Here is a 25928-nt window from a genome sequence, read left to right as displayed (position 1 = left end):
ACTTTTAGTTGATATAGGTAAGGAGTTGTTGTGTGCCGAGACAGAGAAAAGAGACAAAACATGATGACTTCCATTTGTTGTTAGGTTCAGTGAGTGTTGTACTATCATACATACATAAACTGGACAAGTACATGTAATAGATATACTTCTTTGTTCTTCAATTTCTGGATTATTGAAAGAAATAATGTTCGTCAGACACATCTGAAAGCTGATGAATACGTGCTTAGACGATTTCTTTAATTTCTTATTGCAAGATCAGATACCATTAACCTGTATATTAATGTCATTGGGTGTATTCGAGTAGGTAAATGAATGTTGGCACCATCAACTTTCACCTGCTACCATTTAAACTCTTTATTTATGATACATTTATAAATATCATTCACTTGATCCATTAACCCACAATTACCGATATAATCATCTTGTTGTAATTATGTAACTTTGACCTACTAACACATCTGCTGTTATATTCCAGTTACGAAATGAGAGATGTTTGAATTCTATTCCATAAAGAAAACGTGTAACTCGCCAATAAGCCAGCAACTTAACACCATCAGCATTAAAATTCATCTAGAGGTCAACATACTGCCTTGACCAATAGACACAAGTGTCTTGAAGGTTAATCAATACGAACACTTGAGTACTTTGGAAGGGTAAGCATTTCCTGCGCCACTACTGACACCCACCGTGTTACTCTGGTTAAACAAATGGGTTTGTGTATAACTATTATCGAACCCACATACCAAATATAGTTATCATATTAATCATAATAAGTGAACAATTCACATTACAAAATCTTTCAAAGCAGTCGCTGAACCATGAAAGTGAGATCAAGGACAATGGGCTTATAACAGACATAAGTACTCTCAAATCGTATTTTCTTGTTAATTCGACCTGTTGATACTGTTTATAATGCTTTTTTGTTATTTTTTTATTTATATGGATCTTGTCTGTACACCAGCTTTCATTATTTGTAATATCTTCAATTTTTCACTTATTCTTACAACATTTGTATAAACTTCAAGATTATAAAAAAACCGGTTTTTTTCTAAAGTGAACATTGATTGGTTAAATATTTCTCAGTCATGTCCTGTGTTTGAATTTGTTTGTTAGCTTTTTGGTCATGAATGTTTGTCGCTAATATTTAATTAACTGTGCATTTGTATTCAGATATCGCAGATCAAATTTATTCGTTCATTGTTTAATCATACGTTTTTTGATTGAGTTAAGTCTACCAATTGATATTTTATCGTATGTTTTTCTTTGTTGTGATGTTATGCTATTGTTTCAGAAAAAGGGAGAAGGTTTGGATCCATTAAAACGTTTAATCCCGCTGCAAATGTTTGCACCTGTCCTAAGTCAGGAATCTGATGTACAGTAGTTGTCGTTTGTTTATGTAATATATACGTGTTTCTCGTTTCTCGTTTTGTTTATATAGATTAGACCGTTGGTTTTCCCGTTTGAATGGTTTTATACTAGTAATTTTGGGGCCCTTTATAGCTTCTTGTTCGGTGTGAGCCAAGGCTCCGTGTTGAGGGCCGTACTTTAACCTATAATGGTTTACTTTTTAAATTGTTATTTGTATGGAGAGTTGTCTCATTGGCAGTCACACCACATCTTCCTATATCTATAAACTTCTTAATCTGCAACAAGAACCAAAGTACCCATGTGATCTATCTTCTGGAATTTAAAGCAAATAGTTTTAACATCGCAGCCGCTGTATAGCTATTTAGTAATCCCTATATGTCCTTCGTATCGCAGGCGATACAAAAAACCGTTATAACTACTGTGTCATACCTTATTTTTATAAAAAAAATTTCATTTGGTTAGACAATTATAACTTGTGTACATATAAACTGCATTTAAATGGAAGATAATTTGAATTAATATAACGGGACTGATTGTTAATTGATATAATTAAATGGTTAATTGTTATATTTTATACACAGTTTCGAATTTCAATGATGTCTTGATTAGCGATAATGACACTGAACACCTAAACTTCATATATTTAAACGTGTACATTTAAACTTATTGTATAATGTTCGGATTTCAAAGTAATCGTGCAGTTGGTACATAAAAGTATCAGCAATGTTCAGTTATATCAAAATTGAAATAGTATGTACCTATTGGAGAGATAGGTTCATGCTAGATTTTTAAATGTGCTCGTTTAGTGATCCAAGTCTACCACATACATGTACTATTGGAGGACATACAATTCTCTTTATCCTGGATTCATTGCCTCTTTTTCTTTAATACGCGGGTTAGTATTATATTTCTTTTTCAGTTTTATTAAATATAGAAGAATACTTTAAAGGCACCATAATAAAAATTAAAAAAAAACATGTTACAATGCATGTGAGGTTAAAGTCAGTATAAACTGCAACATGGGACGATATGTGTTACAGAAAGTATTTTTTTTCACTTTGTTTTACATATCTGGCTTGCAAGGCTATGATCTACAAAATACATAATTACTGTTTACAGTTCCATTAACAATTTACGTAGAGCTTGGTGCTCATTGTGAAAATTTACAAGCACATATATCCAAACATAAATCTTGAAATGATTTTGTCAATTTATGTAAATTTAAATTTTCAATGCATTCTAACGGTAACATTTTGTTGTTAAATGTTGTTATTCTCAATGCATATAGTTAATCATTTGCAGTAGAGAACATGGCAGGAGTGCACGACGACGATGAGAACATGGCAGGAGTGCAGTAGAGAACATGGCAGGAGTTCACGACGACGATGAGAAGAAATACAATGAAATGCTGAAACCAATCACATACAAATCAGATGACAATAGGTGTTTATATATATATATACTAGAACACACCCGTGATATCGCGGGTCCGTGACTGAATTAAAGTATATAACTATGCGCAAGCATTATTTTAGTATTAGTATTGTCATCTGATAAAGTCATGCCGATTATAAGATACACAGTTTTCTCTGCTTTCAAATCTTTCTGTTTGAACCCGTAGAACTGGAACTTATCAATTATTGGTAATATTAATTATTTGGAAAACAAAAGGTCCTGGAATGGAGTATTTTTTAATCAACAGCATTGTCATATATTAGTTATAAATAAAGTTGAATTCTTCATGCCCGCTAACAAACTGAAAACTGTACCTATATAATACGCCTTATTTTTAGTCCAGATTTTTAGTATTCGTATTGTTATCTTAGAAAGTCTTACTGATTAAAATACTACATAAGGTAACAATTCGACAATTTAGTAGTGTCAACCCTGTGATTATGACCCGTGTATATAGCATATTAATCCTGAATACACCGTTTGTTGGTGCGCCTGTCAGATGCGGAATGTACAGATAAGGTAATAGGTAACAGGTGAATATACTATTGGTATCGGTATCGGACTCGACCCGGAACTTCTTAATTATTGGCAATATTAATTACGCGGAAAACAAAAGGGCCTGGAGTGGTGTAATTTTTAATCTACACCTTAGTACTATATTAGTTATATATAAAGTTGAATTCTTTGATTCGTCGTTTATACGTGATGACGGCTGACAAATTGGACCTCGTAATTTTAGTATTATAGATATATATATCTATTTATGGGGTCCTTTAATTGTTTTTCAAAATCATAAAAAAGGGAGAATTGAGATAAAATAGTATCATCAGGATAAGCTCAAGGCATGATAGTCTATATATAATGACATTAAAATTCAACAAAAGTAAAACTAATAGACGTCTAGAGGTATAGGTAGATCTTCATAGTAATGAAATGGCATACACAATGAGTTCAATGTGATAAAGTTGGGGGTGTGGTTCAATACGTTGACGAGACAGCAACATAAGTACACAAATAACAACAAGACATCTAGAGGTCAACTTACAATCTTCAATAACAGACCGATGTCTATAATATAATATGTTCTAAATAGACTTTAAACTTTACAGGAAATGTCAAAGACTAACACTATCTCAAAAATCATAGACGAGTAACGAAAAATAATAGACGAGTAACGAAAAATAATAAGATTTGACAACCACAAACGGGTTCCTTGCGTTACACAGGCACATGCATACAGTAGAGGATCCAGAACTTTTCATAAGGGGGGGGGGGGGGGGGGGGCGTTCCAGTCATGCTTCAGTGATTCCCTATATAATTAGCCAAATCTTTCCCACGAAAGGGGGGCCGGAGCCCCCAAGCCCCTCCCAACCCCTGATCCGCCTATGGCATATGTGACGAGGTTTAACTGTTCGCGTTCTTTATCTTGGTCTATTCATAAATTAATAAATTCTTCGCCATTATCAGGTACGGTGGTCGTTTCTAACCTTGTATGATCCAATAAACTATTAATTTATATGAAACAAGAGATGAAGGGTATAAGTTAATGAGGCAGCAACCCAACGTTAAAATTAAAAGACATCTAGAGGTTAAATTAAGTCTTCATCACTAGACATATATTTATACAATTTGCCAAGCTAAAAATCAACACAAGTCTATAAATGTTCTGATTAAATAGAAGCAACCAAGATCTGCAAAAAAACACCTAGTTCTCCTGTTCAAGAAAAGGAGCGTGTATCAATTTAAAAACCCGACACAAATACGGTACTTGTTTCAAAACATCTCGACAAATTATGATAGTTACCGTAAATTCGGTTCTGTATAATTATTGCATCTCTGTATCTCTTTATAACAGGAAATACAAGTACAGACACGAAGACTTAATATGGCGATCTAAATACAGAGCTATTAAAGGGCGAATACACAGGTACTGTAGTGATCTAAATACAGAGCTATTAAAGGGAGAATAGACAGGTACTGTGGCGATCTAAATACAGAGCTATTAAAGGGTGAATACACAGGTACTGTGGTGATCTAAGTACAGAGCTATTAAAGGTCGAATACACAGGTACTGTGGTGATCTAAGTACAGAGCTAATAAAGGGCGAATACACAGGTACTGTGGTGATCTAAGTACAGAGCTATTAAAGGGCGAATACACAGGTACTGTGGTGATCTAAGTACAGAGCTATTAAAGGGCGAATACACAGGTACTGTGGTGATCTAAGTACAGAGCTATTAAAGGGCGAATACACAGGTACTGTGGTGATCTAAGTACAGAGCTATTAAAGGGCGAATACACAGGTACTGTGGTGATCTAAATACAGAGCTATTGAAGGGCGAATACACAGGTACTGTGGTGATCTAAGTACAGAGCTATTAAAGGTCGAATACACAGGTACTGTGGTGATCTTAGTACAGAGCTAATAAAGGGCGAATACACAGGTACTGTGGTGATCTAACTTAAAGTACAGAGCTATTAAAGGGCGAATACACAGGTATTGTGGTGATCTAAGTACAGAGCTATTAAAGGTCGAATACACAGGTACTGTGGTGATCTAAGTACAGAGCTAATAAAGGGCGAATACACAGGTACTGTGGTGATCTAAGTACAGAGCTATTAAAGGGCGAATACACAGGTACTGTGGTGATCTAAATACAGAGCTATTAAAGGGCGAATACACAGATACTGTGGTGATCTAAGTACAGAGCTATTAAAGGGCGAATACACAGGTACTGTGGTGATCTAAATACAGAGCTATTAAAGGGCGAATACACAGGTACTGTGGTAATCTAAGTACAGAGCTATTAAAGGGCGAATACACAGGTACTGTAGTGATCTAAATACAGAGCTATTAAAGGGCGAATACACAGGTACTGTAGTGATCTAAATACAGAGCTATTAAAGGGCGAATACACAGGTACTGTAGTGATCTAAATACAGAGCTATTAAAGGGCGAATAGACAGGTACTGTAGTGATCTAAATACAGAGCTATTAAAGGGAGAATACACAGGTACTGTAGTGATCTAAATACAGAGCTATTAAAGGGAGAATACACAGGTACTGTAGTGATCTAAATACAGAGCTATTAAAGGGAGAATACACAGGTACTGTGGCGATCTAAATACAGAGCTATTAAAGGGAGAATACACAGGTACTGTGGCGATCTAAATACAGAGCTATTTAAAGGGAGAATACACAGGTACTGTAGTGATCTAAATACAGAGCTATTAAAGGGAGAATACACAGGTACTGTAGTGATCTAAACACAGAGCTATTAAAGGGCGAATACACAGGTACTGTGATGATCTAAGTACATAGCTATTAAAGGGAGAATACACAGGTACTGTAGTGATCTAAATACAGAGCTATTAAAGGGCGAATACACAGGTACTGTAGTGATCTAAATACAGAGCTATTAAAGGGAGAATACACAGGTACTGTAGTGATCTAAATACAGAGCTATTAAATGGAGAATACACAGGTACTGTAGTGATCTAAATACAGAGCTATTAAAGGGAGAATACTTAGGTACTGTGGCGATCTAAATACAGAGCTATTAAAGGGCGAATACACAGGTACTGTGTCGATCTAAATACAGAGCTATTAAAGGGAGAATACACAGGTACTGTAGTGATCTTAATACAGAGATATTAAAGGGAGAATACACAGGTACTGTAGTGATCTAAATACAGAGCTATTAATGGGCGAATACACAGGTACTGTGATGATCTAAGTACAGAGCTATTAAAGGGAGAATACACAGGTACTGTAGTGATCTAAATACAGAGCTATTAAAGGGCGAATACACAGGTACTGTAGGGATCTAAATACAGAGCTATTAAAGGGCGAATACACAGGTACTGTAGTGATCTAAATACAGAGCTATTAAAGGGCGAATACACAGGTACTGTAGTGATCTAAATACAGAGCTATTAAAGGGCGAATACACAGGTACTGTAGTGATGTCATTTCTAGAAATTAAAACAACCCACATCAAATTAGATTATTGGCAATGCATGTTGTATGCACAAACACTAATAACTTCAAAATGATAAAACATCAACATCAGATGCAATATCTCATTCAACATTTTCTTTAAATGATCAAATTACAACATTATTTTTTTATTCTAGTCTTAAGAGACTTCATTTGCTGTACGATAAAGACGAAGAAGATGGAAAAGAAAAGGTGATAGAGAAACCAAAGGACAGCGATGACGAGCCCAATAAGGTGACGTTACGTGACTATCCTATCAGTATGCTGGAAGATATTGGAATGTTTTCAGTATTCTCCGATGACACATCGACAAAAAACCCTTCATTAAAACTATCCAGGGACCCTGCACGTATGTTCAGGTAATCTTAAACTATCCAGGGACCCTGCACGTATGTTCAGGTAATTAAAACTATCCAGGGACCCTGCACGTATGTTCAGGTAATTAAAACTATCCAGGGACCCTGCACATATGTTCAGGTAATCTTAAACCTCTTACCAGAGCTCACAAACTATCCAGGGACCCTGCACGTATGTTCAGGTAATCTTAAACCTCTTACCAGAGCTCACAACTATCCAGGGACCTATATGTTCAGGTAATCTTAAACCTCTTACCAGAGCTCACAAACTATCCAGGGACCCTGCACGTATGTTCAGGTAATCTTAAACCTCTTACCAGAGCTCACAAACTATCCAGGGACCCTGCACGTATGTTCAGGTAATCTTAAACCTCTTACCAGAGCTCACAAACTATCCAGGGACCCTGCACGTATGTTCAGGTAATCTTAAACCTCTTACCAGAGCTCACAAACTATCCAGGGACCCTGCACGTATGTTCAGGTAATCTTAAACCTCTTAGAAGAGCTCACAAACTATCCAGGGACCCTGCACGTATGTTCAGGTAATCTTAAACCTCTTACCAAAGCTCACAACTATCCAGGGACCCTGCACGTATGTTCAGGTAATCTTAAACCTCTTACCAGAGCTCACAAACTATCCAGGGACCCTGCACGTATGTGCAGGTAATCTTAAACCTCTTACCAGAGCTCACAACTATCCAGGGACCCTGCACGTATGTTCAGGTAATCTTAAACCTCTTAGCAGAGCTCACAACTATCCAGGGACCCTGCACGTATGTTCAGGTAATCTTAAACCTCTTACCAGAGCTCACAACTATCCAGGGACCCTGCACGTATGTTCAGGTAATCTTAAACCTCTTAGCAGAGCTCACAACTATCCAGGGACCCTGCACGTATGTTCAGGTAATCTTAAACCTCTTACCAGAGCTCACAACTATCCAGGGACCCTGCATGTATGTTCAGGTAATCTTAAACCTCTTAGCAGAGCTCACAAACTATCCAGGGACCCTGCACGTATGTTCAGGTAATCTTAAACCTCTTAGCAGAGCTCACAAACTATCCAGGGACCCTGCACATATGTTCAGGTAATCTTAAACCTCTTAGCAGAGCTCACAAACTCACACATCCTCATTTGTATCTATATTGTTTTCATTTTTATTTCTGTGAGAGACATACATGTTCATTTGGAAAAGGTAATTATATCATAAAGTAAGATTCTCTGAAGCTTGAAATAAAAAATCCCGTCAATGACTTGCTCACAGTAATCGCAGATGATAAGTAAACAGTTAATTCACAAAAATACTGAACTCCGAGGAAATATTCAAAAAGGAAAGTCCCTTATCAAATTGCAAAATTAAAAGCCAAATCACATCAAACGAATTGATAACAACTGCCATATTCCTGACTTGGTGCAAGATGCATCTTCTTATGTAGAAAATGGTGGATTGAACCTGGTTTTAAAGCTAGCTAAACATCTTACTTGTATGACAGTCGCATCAAATTCCATTATATTGACATTGATGTGTGTACAAAACAAACAGACATAATGGTTAAAAAATATAAAAATAGGGGTACAGCAGTAAACAATGGGTTGTAATTTTAATCTTAAGGAAACAAACAAATATGAAACAAAGAAGCACAAAATAACATATAGACAACGCATATTAGCAATTTAAATTTTCCATAGTACAATAACACAATGGCGGGATGTATAAATACAGAGCCACGTCATATATTGATATTGTGAATGAGCAAATGGGTGAACGTTTAAACACAAATACAAGGACGAACGACCATAATATATATTGCTAATCTAGCTTTACTGATTTAACATTATAGTATTCAAAAGAAAAATAATGTGATAGCAAGACTCATGTCTTCATTGCAAACAGAAGTCAGCGCTAAATATATTAAACAACTTTTTAAACTTCAAAATAAATGAAAGTGACATTTATTATAAACCACAAAAAGTATGTAGGGACTAGAATCTTAATAATACTTCAAACCCGTCACCCGTTGAAGCAAGCTTAGCTTTGCGCCTCAAAGCAATAACAATATGTCTCTTAATCTGTCAGCTTATCGAAAACACTAACACAGCAAACAATTGCTTCAAAAAAATATCTTATTATGTTTTTGAAAAAGAGAACACTATATACGTTACAAAAACTTGTGTGTATGAACTTTTTTGTCTCTTTGAGCAAATAATATAGGTACACTTTAAGCTAAAGACGACAAAAGAGGTCTCCTCCTCGAATACACCTCCCCGAAAAAAAAAAAACACAACAAACTGACATCTGAGTTTTGGAGTTTTTACCAGCAATCTTATTTTGAACTAACAATTGTTATATCTTGACGATTTAAATTAAATTGTATTTAATTTATTAGAGGTCAACTACATCAGACAGAACTAAAGTCGAATCAAGCATACGGAGGATTTGATGTACCGAAGTCCCTAGCCCATTATGGCAAGTTCAAGGGGTATGTCCAACTCAAACATATTTACATAAAAATGAATTGACCGGGTACTTTCAAAATTAGATTTTCATTCAATTTGTTGAATGTGTTGTGACATTGTTTCTTTTGGTCTGTCGTTTTTTTTTCATTTGAAATAGCGCAGGATATACAATATAAAGCTAAAATTAGAGTATGAAATTATGATAAAAATAATCTACATATAAATCTAGTCGTTAAATTTAAGAAAGGCCTATATCATATTTGTTTTACGGGAATCATGGATAGAACCACTTATCAATAGAAAATGTATGGTAGATAATGAAGACGTTAAGTACCATTCATGTTATAATCATAAATTTTAAAAACAAATTATTTTGAATAGCAGGTTCTTTATATGTATTATATAATATAAGTTAACTGCTAAATAATAATGTAAGTGCAATATGTAGTACAGATAGTTCATCCTAACAGATATGTAGCATCCATTGGCAGTTAACACAGGTTAATATTCATTTCTTGTGCAACTCATTTAAGAATATTGTTAAACATAAAACCTCCCACACTGTGTTTTTATATCAGTGTTAATCCATCGACATTTATTTACTGGTAAATCAAATTGATTGATTGATTGGTGAAGTTTTAAGCCACTTCCAAAATTGATGTCTACATCGTTACGGTCAGACTTTATTGGTGGAGGAAGTCTGGGTCCCAGCGTAAAACAACGGACCTTCGACAGGAAACTGAAAAGCCTAGTCAACTGAGATTAGTTTCAAACGCACATGTCGAACTTACCAACGCACTTGTCGAACTTACCAACTCAGAGTTGACAGAATAGTGATACCTCTCGGCCCTGTCAATACATATACCTCTCGGCCCTGATCATGAGCTACTTAAAGTAAACGCAAGCATGGAAGTATTAAATTTTCAATATAATAAACATATGAGTCAGTATAACAAACATCAGAAAAAAATATCTTTAAAATAATGGATATGTCTGATTTTAAGTAAAATACCAGAGGTCAGAGCAACAGTCGATGGCGCATTGAGAGACTATGGTAATGATCGAGTCAAAATGTGGAATCTAAACATCAGGAATGATGAACGATATGCTCATTTTAATCAAATGAGATCGCAAAGGTATATATTGTACAAGGTACATTTCTATGTATTAGAACGCAAGGCTCGTGTTTTATAAGACACAAATCAAATCAAGTTCAAATTATTTTCTATGTATCAGAGCTATGTTTTATATTTTGTTTGTAATAACTGAACAAATTCACTGTTAGGTTGTGTGGAATGTATATAAAAAAACACGCTTCACATTAAGATCAACCATTGAAGTATTATCTTATTTTCGTGGATCAAGAGAGGTCGTGTAAAAAGCAAAAAAATACTGAACTCCGAGGAAAATTCAAAACGGAAAGTCCCTAATAAAATGGCAGAATCAAAAGCTCAAACACATCAAACGAATTGATTACAACTGTCATATTTCTGATTTGGTACAGGAATTTTCTTATGTAGAAAATGGTGGATTGAACCGGGTTTTATAGCCAGCTAAATCTCTCACTTGTCGCATCAGATTCCATTATATTGACAACGATGCGTGAACAAAACAAACAGACATAATAGGTAAAAATTTCAAGTAATCAGCAGTCAACATTGTGTTATAATCTTAATAACTCCAAAAAACAAACAAATATGTAGCAAAGAAGCACAAAATGGCATATAGACCAAGCATATTAGCAAATTAGATTTGATTTTAGACAAGGCATATTTGTGGAATTAATTTTTTTACATTAAGACCAAATTCAATTATGTTTGGTTGCATTCAATAAATATTGACGAGCTCAATGCGTCGATTGAAATTTGAAAGACCACCTTTGTCAACGACATTACAACACTCCATAGTAATATATCTATCTTTTATAAATTTGGACAAGTACATTATGTCTCACCTGTTGCTCATGGATGTTATCGGGTACGCGCAACTGTTCGTGGAATTGCTGCGCTGTTTTGAATTAATTTAAATGTTAGAGGGCGTGAAAAAGGCTACCATTACAGTACGACTTGGATAATAAAAATGACAGTCGTTTATGATCAGGAAAAGCGTCGACAGTATCAGGAAATCTGAACCTTTTGGAATTTTGGATCCTCAATGCTCTTCAACTTTGTACTTGTCTAAGCATTATAACTATTTTGAAACGAGCGTCCCTGATGAGTGTTTATATAGACGAAACGCGCGTCTGGCGTACTAAATTATAATCCTGGTACCTTCGATAACTTTAAACTTACGATGTATATGTCTTCAACTCTTTATGCTACTATATTCTCAATGTCTCAGGAAGGTATAACGAGAGGTTTACCGCATCTCTCCTTTTGCTGTTATTTATTTTGTTGTAATTGGTTAACAATGTGATTTTCTATTTGATGATTCACTTATTTTCATATTTCAGTTAACACAATCTCGTAAAATTTTGGAGAAATCGATAAATAAATTGAAAAATAAATCTGTGTTGTTTAAAGTGCATTTCTTCTTATGCAGCAAAAATACTGCAATCTGATTGGTTGACTACCCCGGTGTAAATAACACCCCACCCTTGTTCACCCGGGGATAAATAAAATTTTGCCAAATTAAAAAAAAATATGAAATTTTGCCAAAAAAATTAAAAAATTTTTTTTGCCAAAATAAAGAAAAAAAAAAAAAAAATAAAATTTAGAAAAAAAATAATAAGAAAATGCAAAAAAAAAGTAAAAAAAAAAAAATTAAAAATTTAAAAAAAATATTTTGTTTTTTTGTAAACTAAGAAGAACACAAAAATTTTCTGAATTTTTCCATAAATAAAGTAAAAAAGTATTTGACAATGTGCAGCAACATGGACATTGAAAAAATATTACGATGGAAATTTTTCATTACCATTTTTACAATTTTACATCCTGGTTTCAAAATGGGTAAAGGAATTGTTCATAAAAAATAAATTCGTTATCTTGGTGTAATCAGGGGTGTACGGAATTTTACACCCCTGATTACACCAAGATAACTAAAAAAGGGACGAAAGATACCAAAGGGACAGTCAAACTCATAAATCTAAAACAAACTGACAACGCCATGGCTAAAATTGAAAAAGACAAACAGAAAAACAATAGTACACATGACACACCATAGAAAACTAAAGAATAAACAACACGAACCCCACCAAAAACTAGGGGTGATCTCAGGTGCTCCGGAAGGGTAAGCAGATCCTGCTCCACATGCGGCACCCGTCGTGTTGCTTATGTGATAACAAATCCGGTAAATAGTCTAATTCGGTAGGTCACATTCAGGAAAGGGAAGGGGATTGTTGTTACGACGTAAGGAACATATCCGATATCATTTGTGATACGGTTATTCCATAACGGTCAACCAACTCGTGATGGCGTCCGTAAAATTTACGAAGGGATGATTTCAACTCACCATTTCGAACTCTTGGTTTAATAGCTTCCTTGTGAGCAGCAATATTATTAACTTATAGATAATTACATGACATTATAGTTAACCATTCGTCTGTCATTTGTAGTGGCCTAAAAAGGAAGAGAATACAGTTTCAAACAATGGAGAAAGGTACTCAGAGTTCTACGAAGGCGGAGACGTATGTTTAATTGCTATATATAATAGTCAACGAAAGAAACGATACACGACTTTTTTTCAAATTAAAGATAAAGTTTTCCGTTTATAGGACCAATATTTAAGGGAATATTTAATTACCATGGAAATATAACATCGTTTATTTTTTAAATTTTGTTGCTTTCATGACGTTATTTGGCGATTTTTTTTGGACAAAATTTACATAAAACGACAATTTTAAAACAGAAGTTCCAACTAATGATGTCAACCTCTCATTTAAGGATAAAGACAATGTTTGCCATCAATTCTTTTTTATAAATCGTACAGTTTCTTTGTTTATTGGTAAAGCAAAGTTCGGCCCACAAGAATTCGTTAAAATATAAACATTATCAAGTGAAATTAAAAAAAAAAACGTTAACAATCATAAAACTAATCCGAAAGGTTCCAAATTTAGTGTGTTTGTTTTCATATCTAAAACATTGATTTGAGACGAAAACATTTTTTTTTCGCATTTTTTTGAGATTTTAAAAAACACATTTCTTACCAAATATTTAAAAAAACAATATTTCACCCCATTAGTTACAATATGAACATAACTTGATTAGCATATTGAATATTTTTAAACAAATTTGAAAATTCATTTAGTACTTAGAAAATTGTGTGTCGATTTTGTGTCGAACTTTCCGCAAAAATAATTTGCACCCTATGATCGTTTACACGGAATTTAATTACTTTCCGACATATTTTGATTTTTATTATAATATGTGCATACATTGCAAATGAAAGCTTTTTAAAATAGTGTATCTCATTTTGTTTTAGTTTTAAGACTTTTTGATCCATTTTATTCTAAAGTCGTGTGTCGTTTCTTTTGTTGACTAGTATAGTTTGATTACTACATTCAAAATAATGTAAAATTTTGACAACAATATTTTTGCATATCACAAGATTGCAGCTGTATGCTAAACTCAAAATATAAAAATATGAAGACATGATATGATTGCCAATGAGACAACTTTCCACCAGAGGCAAATGACATAGAAGATAACAACTATAGGTTACCGTGCGTCCTTCAACAATGAGCTCCGAGTCAATTAAATTGCGAAAACCACATCCTTTTTTCAAAATGCTTTTAACATTTGTTGCATTCGAAAGAGCATATACGATGTAATATTGATAAGTAAATGCCGGGAGCTGATGTTTAAGAGGCATGCATATAGACAAAATTCTTTGACCGTTTAGTCTTCAACCAGATCCAGGGCAGAGTTCAAGTAGGGCACCAAGGTTGACAATGTGTTTGAAGTGCCTTACATTTCCGAATTAACATGTTTTTTTTTTATCTTTTCTATTTCTTTCCCCTCTCTCTATCTCTCTCTCCAAGAGATTTTAAAAATAATTCGTCAGTATGATAGTAACACCCACGCATATATTCCCACCAAATGAGTTAAACACAGCAATTTTCTTTTTCTTATGTTAAATATTATCAGGTCTGTCTACTAACTATATGTTAAATATACCAAAGTTAATCTTACTTGTGTTTCTTTGATATGTTTTAAAACCTTACAGAATATATCTAATCGCATCTAAGAACCTATTCTCTACTGATGTTTATTTTTTCCATTATAGGGTGTGAACCTAGTTCACACCCTATAATGGAAAAAATAAACATCAGTAGAGAAGGAGTATATAAACTAATAAAAAATATAAACACTAACAAAGCTACAGGACCAGATACTATCGCTGGCAAAATACTTAAAGAAAACATTGACATAACATCATACATTCTTACTATCATCTTCAACAAATCTCTTGAGACAGGCAAAGTACCTTCAGACTGGAACCATGCTAACGTTACACCAGTATTTAAAAAAGGAGACAAACATCATCCTGGAAATTACAGACCAATATCACTTACCTGCACCTCATGTAAATTATTAGAACATATATTAGCAAGTAACATGATGAAACACCTAGAAACAAACAAAATATTGTATGAACTACAACATGGCTTCAGATCTAAAAGATCATGTGAATCACAAGTAATTTCTCTTGTACACCAACTTGCTCAAAACAACGACAAAAATATTCAAACTGACCTAGTAATCATGGACTTTGCGAAAGCGTTTGATAAAGTGCCACACAAACGCCTACTTTACAAATTAAAACACTATGGCATCTCTGATCAAGCAATTCATTAGATCGATTCATTCCTCTCCAATAGAACCCAAACAGTACTCCTCGAAAACACAACTAACATAATTACAGTAACATCAGGTGTTCCTCAGGGTCCAATACTCTTTCTCATATAAACGACCTACCGGACTATCTAAAACACAGCCAAATAAGACTCTTTGCAGACGACAGCAGAATCTATCGGCCTATAACCTGCCGAAATGATTGCATAAAGCTTCAAGAAGACATAGAAGCAGCTATAAAATGGGAGAAAGACTGGCTCATGTCTTTCCACCCTGACAAATGTAACATCCTTAGAGTATCAACAAAGAAAAAACAAATACATTTTTATTACAACATGCATGGTCATATCTTAGAACAAGTTCAATCTGCAAAATATTTAGGCATTACACTTTCTTCAGACCTCAAATGGAACAAACATATTCAACAATCAGCAGCAAAAGCAAACCAATCATTAGCATTCATCAGACGTAATCTAAAAATAAATTCTAAATTAGTTAAGGAAAGAGCCTACCAAACAATAGTTAGACCAAAACTAGAATACTGCTGTACAGTTTGGGATCCATACACCTCAGAAAATATATATAAGTTGGAACAAGTACAAAGAAGAGCTGCAAGATATACTTGCAACAGATATCACAATACCAGCAGTGTATCTGAAATGATAGAACATCTAAAATGGCAATCCTTACAAGAACGCAGACTAAAAACCAGACTCCAAATGTTGCACAAAGTCATCAACAATGAAATTGCAATACCATCGCAAGATATACTCATAAAAAGCCAGTCTAAAACAAGAACTACCCATCAACAGACATACAGACAACTTCAGTGTAATAAAGACACCTTTAAATTTTCTTTTTTCAGCCAAACAATCAAAGATTGGAACAAATCACCACCCGATATCTCAAACCAAACCTCTACAGACAACTTTAAGGATGCACTCACTCATGAGGTGCTCCTTAAAACATACTCTCATCTGAACTAAATGTGCTTACTGTTTTTCTCTTATAGGTTTTAAAAAAAAATATATATAAAAAATGTAAAAATTGAAACTTAAAAAATTGTAAATTTCATAAATAAATAAAAGTAATAAAAAAAAAATGAAATTAACTTAAAGCGACCTCATACAGGCATGCGCCGGAAAGTAATCCTCAAAAAGTTGATGGTATTCCGTAACTAAAGAAGAAGAAGAAGAAGAATGACAACTACAATTCTGTTTATCTTATTTGGAGATCTAACAAATGTGTATTCCTACCTTAATTATATATATATTGATAAACGTATAGCGTCAGCATGACATGTGACATGAAATAACCGTTACCATAAAGACTCAAAACCAAGTTTGGTAAACCGAACATATAAAACGTATGAAACATACACACTATAACAGTCAATTAATTTGCATTTATTGTAAATGAAACATCTTCTTTACCTGCAAAATACCTTTTCTCCAACGCTAGAACTATGTAAATATAACAGATGCAATTAATGCTTACAGATGATTGTCATATGAATGTACCGACCGTGCATGGGCTGTATAGCCAGTCAAGGTCGTTAAAAGCTTCCATTTGTTGTATATGAATGTGTTTATTTTACAGAGAAGTACAAACAGTGCATCCTGTAGAACGACGTGATTCGTTCGATTTAACAATGGGCAAAGAGAGGTAATTTTGATTTTCTTATTACATAAAATATCAGAAAAAGCTCAAAACAATTTCTATATTTGTCGTTTTCTAAATCCAGAACAATAAGGTTTAAGTTTATGTCCTTGATAGAAATTTTACAGATATACCATAAGTTACAAAATATTGTTAACTGAACAAAAGCATACTTTTAGTTGAATACTTACGCAATTTCTCATGTAATGTTGATATTTACCTGCTAGTATCACATACCATAATACTTTAGTATTTTTCAGATCTGAGGTATCAACAGAGGAGATACAAAGGTAATATTTTTTAAATCACTTTAAAGTGTTTTCAAACCACGTCTTTTTTTTATTTTTGAGAAAAGGGTATCTTAAACACTTACATTTATTTATTAACTAGAAACGAAAGTACTAGATAATTATGCTTTTATTTAGCATAAATAATACATTTTGTGTGTGTTTAAACGCCACCTTTAAGCACCGCATTTAGGCTACTTCGAGACGGTCAGTTTTTATTGGTGGAGGAAGCCGAAGTGCCCGGAGAAAAACACCGACCTTCGATAGATAGGAAAACAGACAATCCTAGTCAATTAAGATTGGAGTCGACTGCACCCGCACGAGAGGGGTTCGAACTCATAACCTCAGTGTTGACTGGCTAGTGATTACAGTAGTAACTACTTTGACCACTCGGCCACTGAGGCCCCTCATAAATACTACACAAATCCCTTTAATAATAACCGGTTTTCCAAGTCAGAGTTCTACTCCCTTTTGTATCTTTCGCTTCCCTTAAGCTTGTCACTTGTTGATTGGATGCTGATTCAACTCTGTTGGCTATATCTTGACGACCAGTTTTTATTGGTGGAGGCCGGAGTAGTAGGAGACGTTCAGCAGGAAAATGGACAATCTAAGTCAATTAAAATCAGTGTCAATCAAATAAAGGCCCTGGATAAAAGAGAGTTTGGTAGAAAATATAATTCCTTTAGATTATTGTTTTTTTGGTGATACGAAGAACAAACAAAATGTAAACCATCTGTTTTTACTGACACAGTAAACCAAAATTAGAACTGAAAGCTGGACTGGAAAAAGCTGACATCGCCGCTATAGATTTTTTGGATGGCTTTGATAGACTTGGGGAACAGGACTGTCAGAAAATGATCAACGAAATATACTTTAAACCTGATGAAGATATCATTTCATCTATATATGTATTACAATCTGACATCCCAAGTGTTCAGTTGATGAATATCATAACAGTGAGAATTCCGGTCAAAATCAGATTCGATTCAGAAAAATTGAAATTCTTTATAAGGATGAGGGTTGGACTGGTATGGCGGAGAATTGATGCTAGATTCGAGGAAACACCGGGAAACTCAATATTTGTAAGTTGGGAATTCAATGTTTTGTCTTTAGTTTTAGAAAAATACTATTACTTGTATGATAATGAAATCCTGTTTGTTCTTGAACTTGACACATTTTGGTATATATAAATTATGTTCACTCACTTACTATAATATAGATCGACATTTAGTCATGGATACTCAAAACGGACTCTATGGTAAATATATTAAGCCAGTTTTTTGCTTTGACTTTCACCTTTTAGTTGTATCTGATTTATTTTTCAGTCTTTCACCTGTAAAAATTTGATTGTTTTTCGCCATTATGTTATCCGTCTTTTTTCTATTATATATAAAAGGATTATGACTTTTTTTCTCGAGTTTAAATTTGCTTAGGGCTATTAATTTTGACTTCACTGATTTTACCTCGCCGAAAATGAATGTTTTATTTAGAATTTTTGTCTTCAGGAAGGTTATGTAGTATTCAAAACAGAAATTCGTGGAAATTTCTTTGCAACGTGCGATTTTATACAATTCACCTACAAAGTTGACAAGCATGGATACAAGTTTAAAAATGCCTTAATTCCTGACATACAAGTAGCTGTGAAAGGAGGAGTTCTGGATGAACCGGAAGACGTTACATTTCAGGTAAAAATATTAAAACTGTTATGTTTAAATCAAATTGGAATATATCTGTCTTTAAATAAAGAAATATGACATAATAAGAAAACAATGATGTTTCAGCTGCTCGCAAAATTCCATTTTACATGGAACAAGTTCTCCTTAGAAATGAAATATTCAAATACATAGTTCAGTTATTTAATATTAAATCATTGAAACGTCTTCGTTATACGGAAATAGTCTTGAAAAACCATCGTATTATCATTACAAACTCATATTCTGTCCGGTTTCAAAGTCACCGGATTTCATGTACCGATAGTTTATGAATTTGATAAATTTCAACTGCAAGACAACCGAATAAAAAATAAAACAATTATTATTAGTAGTAGCAACGAGAGGGAGCGAGAATGGTTATACTATTTGATCAACTTGATATAAAAAAGAAGATGTGGTATGATTGCCAATGAGACAACTGTCCACAAGAGACCCATGAAAATGACACATACATTAACAACTACAGGTCAAGTTTGTTTGTCAATTCTATTTTTGCCAGAATGACCGTCTATCTTTCACCAACTCATACTGTTTTCTTTCTCCTTTAAACTGAATGGTCATCTGTTAGCTGTTTTACATTCTTTATTATTTGTTTATGAATTGTGACACACCAATACATGGTACTATGTTATTTAGGTATACTAGAACACACCCGTATATCGCGGGTCCGTGACTGAATTAAAGTATATAACTATGCGCAAGCCTTATTTTGTATAAGTATTGTCATCTGATAAAGTCATGCTGATTATAAGATACACAGTTTTCTCTGCTTTCAAATCTTTCTGTTTGAACCCGTCGAACTGGAACTTATCAATTATTTATAATATTAATTATTTGGAAAACAAAAGGGCCGTAGTGGTGTATTTTTTAATCTACGCCTTTTTACTATATTAGTTATATATAAAGTTGAATTCTTTGATTCGTCGTTTTTACGTGATGACGGCTGACAAATTGGACCTCGTAATTTTAGTATTATAGATGCAAGACGTCTGATTTCAATGTACAAAGAAAACGATGAAATCTTATGTTGTGTTTTGTTAAATAAATTGGACTATATGTATTATAGGTGCGACTTATAGACAGGGAACGATTTTCAAAATATGACGACGTATGTCCAAGACTTATATACCCGATTACCTATATATCAGATGGTCTATGGATTCGACGAAATAAATTATTGTATTCTAAACGAATATCGCCGTTATTGATAACAATAATGAATGACATTTCATATGGGATAGACAGTGAGGTATACTTGATTCGTGAGAAGCAAGGAAGAATAAATATTATCGGTTGTAGAACAAGTACGGATAAGAAATTTATAGTGATGCTGGACCATACACACTCAACGTAAGTACATTGTCTCTATTATACTGGACAACTTTTAAAATGTTTAAAGCCGCTGCATTTTTTTAGTTGATTTTTTTTCGATTTTTTAGGTCTGAAATAGCGCACTTTTAATGAAAAACGCCCTTATAAGAAACGCGAATGATCGCCGCATATTTTTTCCTAGTCCGCTAAAAACTAGATGTATATGTATCATGGCTGTTAATTGGTTTCTTTTATAGGCCGATAAAACAAGATACTGGTCAAGTAAGTGGAATTTTACTGGAAATCAACAAGCTTTCTCTCTGATTTCAGGTTCTGGTATGTGGTTACCAAAGAAATAAATAAATACAAGGCATATGAACCGATTTTAGAACGTGGATTTTCTGTTGCTTCATCACGAACTTGTGTTTGCAAAATTCTTACCTTTCACGAAAATAAAAAAGAGGAGTTTAACATTTGGGTATGCATAGTAGAACATCCAGATGTTGATAATACGGTCAGTAAATACCTTGGTCTAGGTGGAGTAGCAGATGATAAACGATTGGAAATGTCGGACGATGGTGGGATTTCTCGTACTATCGATTTCGTTTCCCGCTCTTCAGTCGTAAATATTGACCTTGACGGTAATTTCAAACAAAGACATTACAAGGAACTCCCTACATTGCAATTTAGTGTCGGACATTCCTGCCGGGTGAAATTCAAAATAAAATGTCGAATTAAACCCTTACTTTGTGATGATAAGGAAAAGGTAGCGGTTATTCGATTTTATATCGGAACAAAGACTATCCATGAAGTTATTATCGATACTGCAGCACCTATTCCAGATTTTGATGGTAAGTAGAAAATTTAAAAAATAAAATGATCTAAAGTATAGACAAGTGTAATGACAATAGAAAAAATATCTCAAGAAAGCAGATCTAATAAAAACAGACAATACCATGTCAAGAACAACAGATTTAAAGAAAAAAAAAGTCAACAAAATATTACTAAAAAATTGGTTAAGATTTTGCAACACTCACCCCACAACTAATCATGAAAACCCGGATGTTTTGAAAGAATTTGCAACTTCTGCTCTACAAGTGTGAGCCGTTATATTTCTAAATTGGCAGTAACAACTTATAGAAGCTATTTCTTAATATATGTGTAAAAAAGGAATAAGTTTTCACTTAACTAGTACACACTTTTATTTCAGGACCTGCTGATGACCACCTCTGGGTGCGGGATTTTCTCGCTGTGTCAAAGACCCATTGGTTGCCTTCAGCTGTTGTCTGCTCTTTTGTCGGGTTGTTGTCTCTGACATATTCCCCATCTTCATTCTCAAATTTAAAGCATAATGAAGTTCGTAACTTTGTAAAACTTAAAAATTAACAACGAAGGACAGTTGGGAACATTACCACATATCAAAGAGGATTTTGTTTTCCCATTGCAAAGAATCATTTATATGTATCAATATTCCAACTGAGCCTGCATCTAGTGTTTATATTTCCCAGTTGACACAACATCACAAAAGGTTCCAATATTTTATCAAGAATTACCCTTTGTTTTGCACATGATACCCAATGGATTGACTAATCTTGAATTTAAGAATACATATGATTTTAAAAGGTCGCCTACGATTTATGACATGTTGACAAACTTGATAACTTTAACTTATTGAATCACTGTGATCACTTAAAACATATGATACATGTAAGGGAACATTTTAATTATAAGGTCCAAAAACATAACAGAGTTATTGTGGCCCTATTTATAACAATATGAAGGTTTACTTTTTACTTTTATTTACCTGATTTGCATTGTATATTTTTCAGTCGTACCCAAAATCGAAGCACCGGAATATACAAAAGGTATGAATTAAATCAAAAACACTCATACCATTGCTGCTTAAAAAGACAATTTTTATAATATCTCTTTAAAAAAAGAAGAACAAAAATCATAAGTGGAATTCAAGTCAGCATCATTCCCCAAAAAGAAAAAGTGGGAATATAAAGTTATAAAAACAAAAGAAAAACATTGCATGGAAAAAAGATCGAGCAACGCAAAATAAAAAAAAAACAAGGATAAACGCCTGTGTGACGGTGATAAATTATACTCAGTGATAAGTAATGGAGCAAAAAAACCCAATATATCGGCAAAAAAGAATGAAACACGATAGACATACAAGTCTACAATATACTATACAGAAAAACAACATCACGTACCAACCATCCAAAAATCTGGGATGATGTTAGGTGCTCCAAAAGTATAAGCAGTACACCAAATAATTCTCGACGTTATTAAAAGTGAGATGAGCGTTGAGAAAAATAACACGCGGTCTACCTCTATGAACCCTTAAATGAAGACGTAAGAATATTCAAGTTGTGATATAGTTTTTATAACGACAAACAAAACCATGGCTATAATAAAATTTCGTAAAAACCAACACCAATGATATCTTTCACCTCTCTTATCTCTCTTACGAAAAAAAATATGTATGGACTTGTCTTCTCAACAAGTCTTGGATATGTTTAAATATCGACAATTTGCGCCACCCATAGATAACGTTATTTCAAAGTAAATCGGAAGCCTTCTTTTACTGCTGATATAAAAAAAATGTTGCATGTAACTAGAAAGAAGTTTTGTCCAGTATTATTCATACAAGTTTACACAAAACTCATTATATGTTTTCGATCAAAACAAACTAATTTTCGAGAGCAATTTATTTTCGTGAATTTTGCAAGTTGAAAAATAACGCTAATATTTAAAGTTTAGATCTTTCCTTCACAAACTGAAATGTCGCGACGGGAACTAGAAAGATATAGTAGCGAAATAAATTATCCGCGATAGTAAGTTTCTTTTCGGTAAATGAACCATAAATTATATTCACTATTGTTGATAATAACACTTTATAATTGTCGTTTTTCCGAAGCATTGTTCGGAATATCATTCACCAGGAATTCTTAAACCTGAAAATGTTAGGAGCAATATGACTATAAAGGAACATTAAAAAATACAAATTTATCTGAAATCAACTTGTTTTGAGGGATTTGGAATTCAGTTTATTCCTGGATGTGCTTTTTATATCATGATTATTTGTATTACAGAAGCTATTGAGAAGTTATTAAGCGCGGAGAGTCTACATAAACTTGCCGCCTGTTTGTCAGAAGATGAGGGGTTTGATTTGTCGATACGACTTGGGGTTCCTGCTGGAACTGTGTCCAAAGTCCTAATAATGATTGGCAGTGTTGAAAGTAAAAACTTCAGATTGATACTGCTTTGGAAACAATCAATAAAAGGAGATGTGTCGGATGTAAAAGACTTCATTAATTCTTTTCATGACATCGAAAGGGGAGATTTAGCTTTCGGTATCATGGATGCTTTAGACAATTGTAGACCATTTAAAAAGTGATGTCATGAAGCCATTAAACCTAAGTTGAATATATATGGCTATTTTATAATAGCAATGCTAATGCGAAATTTATGATGACTGGTGTTTCTGCATTTGCCAAATCTAATGGATTCCTACATCAAAGAAACCACAATTACCTTGATTGCCACGAATAACATGCCAATGAATTTTACCAAGAAAACTTTAAATGTACATACACAGTTACAACAACAACAAATATCATCTGATTCCAACAAATTTATTATTCACTTTTATAAAGTAAGACATTCAAGATTCTTTTTTAATCCAGTCAAATAAGGTCTCATTTACATCTTACAATTATAATTTCCTTTTATATCAGTAGATACAATGAATATTGAACATTTATTGAATATATCATTTTATCAAAGTTATCACTTGGTGTAATTTAACCAAATATCAGAATTGAAGAACAGACGCCATTGATGCCTTGCTTTGTATTTCACTACAACAAATAATAAACACTGATTTTGTTTGGATATTGAATTGTCATGGCAACATTTAATCCAAATTCATTTATACAACAACAACAACTGTTACAACAACAGTACACAACCAAAATATTTGTCAATCAATAAAATGTTGATGACGATTGAACTAATCATTGTATCACAGCTGGGCGATCCAAAGCTGGGGTACTGAAGGGCGGTTCATTCAGCAATATTTCAGAATTAGCAGCTGGTCTATCCATAGTCTGCATAAAATGAAGTAAATTCCGCTCCGGTTGTGTGACTGTGCTTCAGCATGTTACCATGACGGATATTTGTATGAAGACTGGAGCATCTGAAAAATAAATAAAACCAGCAGCAAAACAGTTCAATTCTTAAGGGTGGGAGAGGATGGGTCTTAATTTTTTAACGTCCTCTCCGTTCGGTTTTCAAGGTAAAAGTGACCGTTGAATTGCACGGACTTTTACTACTCCGCTATCACATCACTATCACATGCTCAAATTAGCATAATAAGAGTAAAGGACGACTCGATTTGTCGAGTCTCAATACATGTTTATGTTAATTCAATAAATGAATTTAATTTTCATTTAATTAAATTCTATTATTTAATTTCGTTGAAAATAAGTAGGCTCCACTCTTCAAAATGTTTAGTATAGTTAATTAGTTATCAAAGGTACCAGGATTATAATTTAATACGCCAGACGCGCGTTTCGTCTACATAAAACTCATCAGTGACGCTGAGATCAAAATAGTTATAAAGCCAAACAAGTACAAAGTTGAAGAGCATGGAGGACTCAAAATTCCAAAAAGTTGTGCCAAATTTAGCTGAGGTAAATAAAGGCAACAGTTGTATACTGCTGTTTGAGTTTCATAAATCGATTGGAAAAAAACAAATCCTGGTTACAAACTAAAACTGAGGGAAACGCAACAAAAATGAGAGGAGAAAAACGACACAACAGAAACACAACATTTAAATGTAACACACACAGAAACGAACTATAATATAACAATGGCCATTTTCCTGACTTGGTACAGGACATTTTAAGAAAAAAAAATGTAGGTTGATCCTGATTATGTGGCATGCCAAACATCCTGCTTTTATGGCAATGTTAAATATAACATTAAAATGACAACATTACATAACAGGACTTCAATTCAAATAAACATTCTTGGGATAAGAAAGTCCTTAGTTTTTCGAAATAGCTTCTCATGTCAAATTATTATTATATATATATGTGTTTATTTGGTTGTGTAAATTTTATTTTGTACAATTGCTATACTAAATAAAATATGACGCACTTCTGATATTTATTTAATTCTTTTTATAATGCATATGTTGCATGTTTCATAAAACGTATATATAACGTGTAACTAATTATGGCGTTGTCAGTTTATTTTCTATTTATGAGAGTGACTGTCCCTCTGGTATCTTTCGTCCCTCTTTTATAAATGTAACTATAAATGTGTCCACATCTGGGACAGAAAAAAAAATACGTTTATATCGAAACACTTTCTTTCGTTCAATTTATAGATGTTAAAAAATGTAAGGTTTATTATTTTAACGAGAAAAAAATCACAGATTTTAAAAACAGTAAAAGGAATATATTGTAGTATTTGATTTGATTGGAAATTATTGTATTGAATAAGTATTTTTGCTTGA

General features: G+C 33.6%; 1 protein-coding gene across 1 annotated transcript; it reads left to right on the top strand.

Annotated features, from left to right (window-relative positions):
• Positions 1-2092: 2092 nt before the first annotated feature.
• On the top strand, positions 2093-25571 carry LOC143065221 (uncharacterized). The gene is made up of 15 exons (XM_076238658.1): positions 2093-2263; positions 2671-2811; positions 4679-4750; positions 6961-7182; positions 9565-9657; positions 10639-10770; positions 13188-13259; positions 17026-17091; positions 17346-17375; positions 18124-18454; positions 18878-19057; positions 20151-20434; positions 20726-21246; positions 22225-22260; positions 23497-25571. Exons 2-15 carry the CDS (start codon positions 2732-2734, stop codon positions 23799-23801), a joined length of 2424 nt encoding a protein of 807 aa, XP_076094773.1. The 5' UTR covers positions 2093-2263; positions 2671-2731; the 3' UTR covers positions 23802-25571.
• The last annotated feature ends 357 nt before the right edge of the window (positions 25572-25928 follow it).

The sequence above is a fragment of the Mytilus galloprovincialis genome, chromosome 2, assembly GCF_965363235.1.
Source record: "Mytilus galloprovincialis chromosome 2, xbMytGall1.hap1.1, whole genome shotgun sequence".
Taxonomy (NCBI): domain Eukaryota; kingdom Metazoa; phylum Mollusca; class Bivalvia; order Mytilida; family Mytilidae; genus Mytilus; species Mytilus galloprovincialis.
The sequence above is the reverse complement of the archived record's forward strand: the minus strand, read 5'-3'. Positions and strand labels throughout refer to the sequence as shown.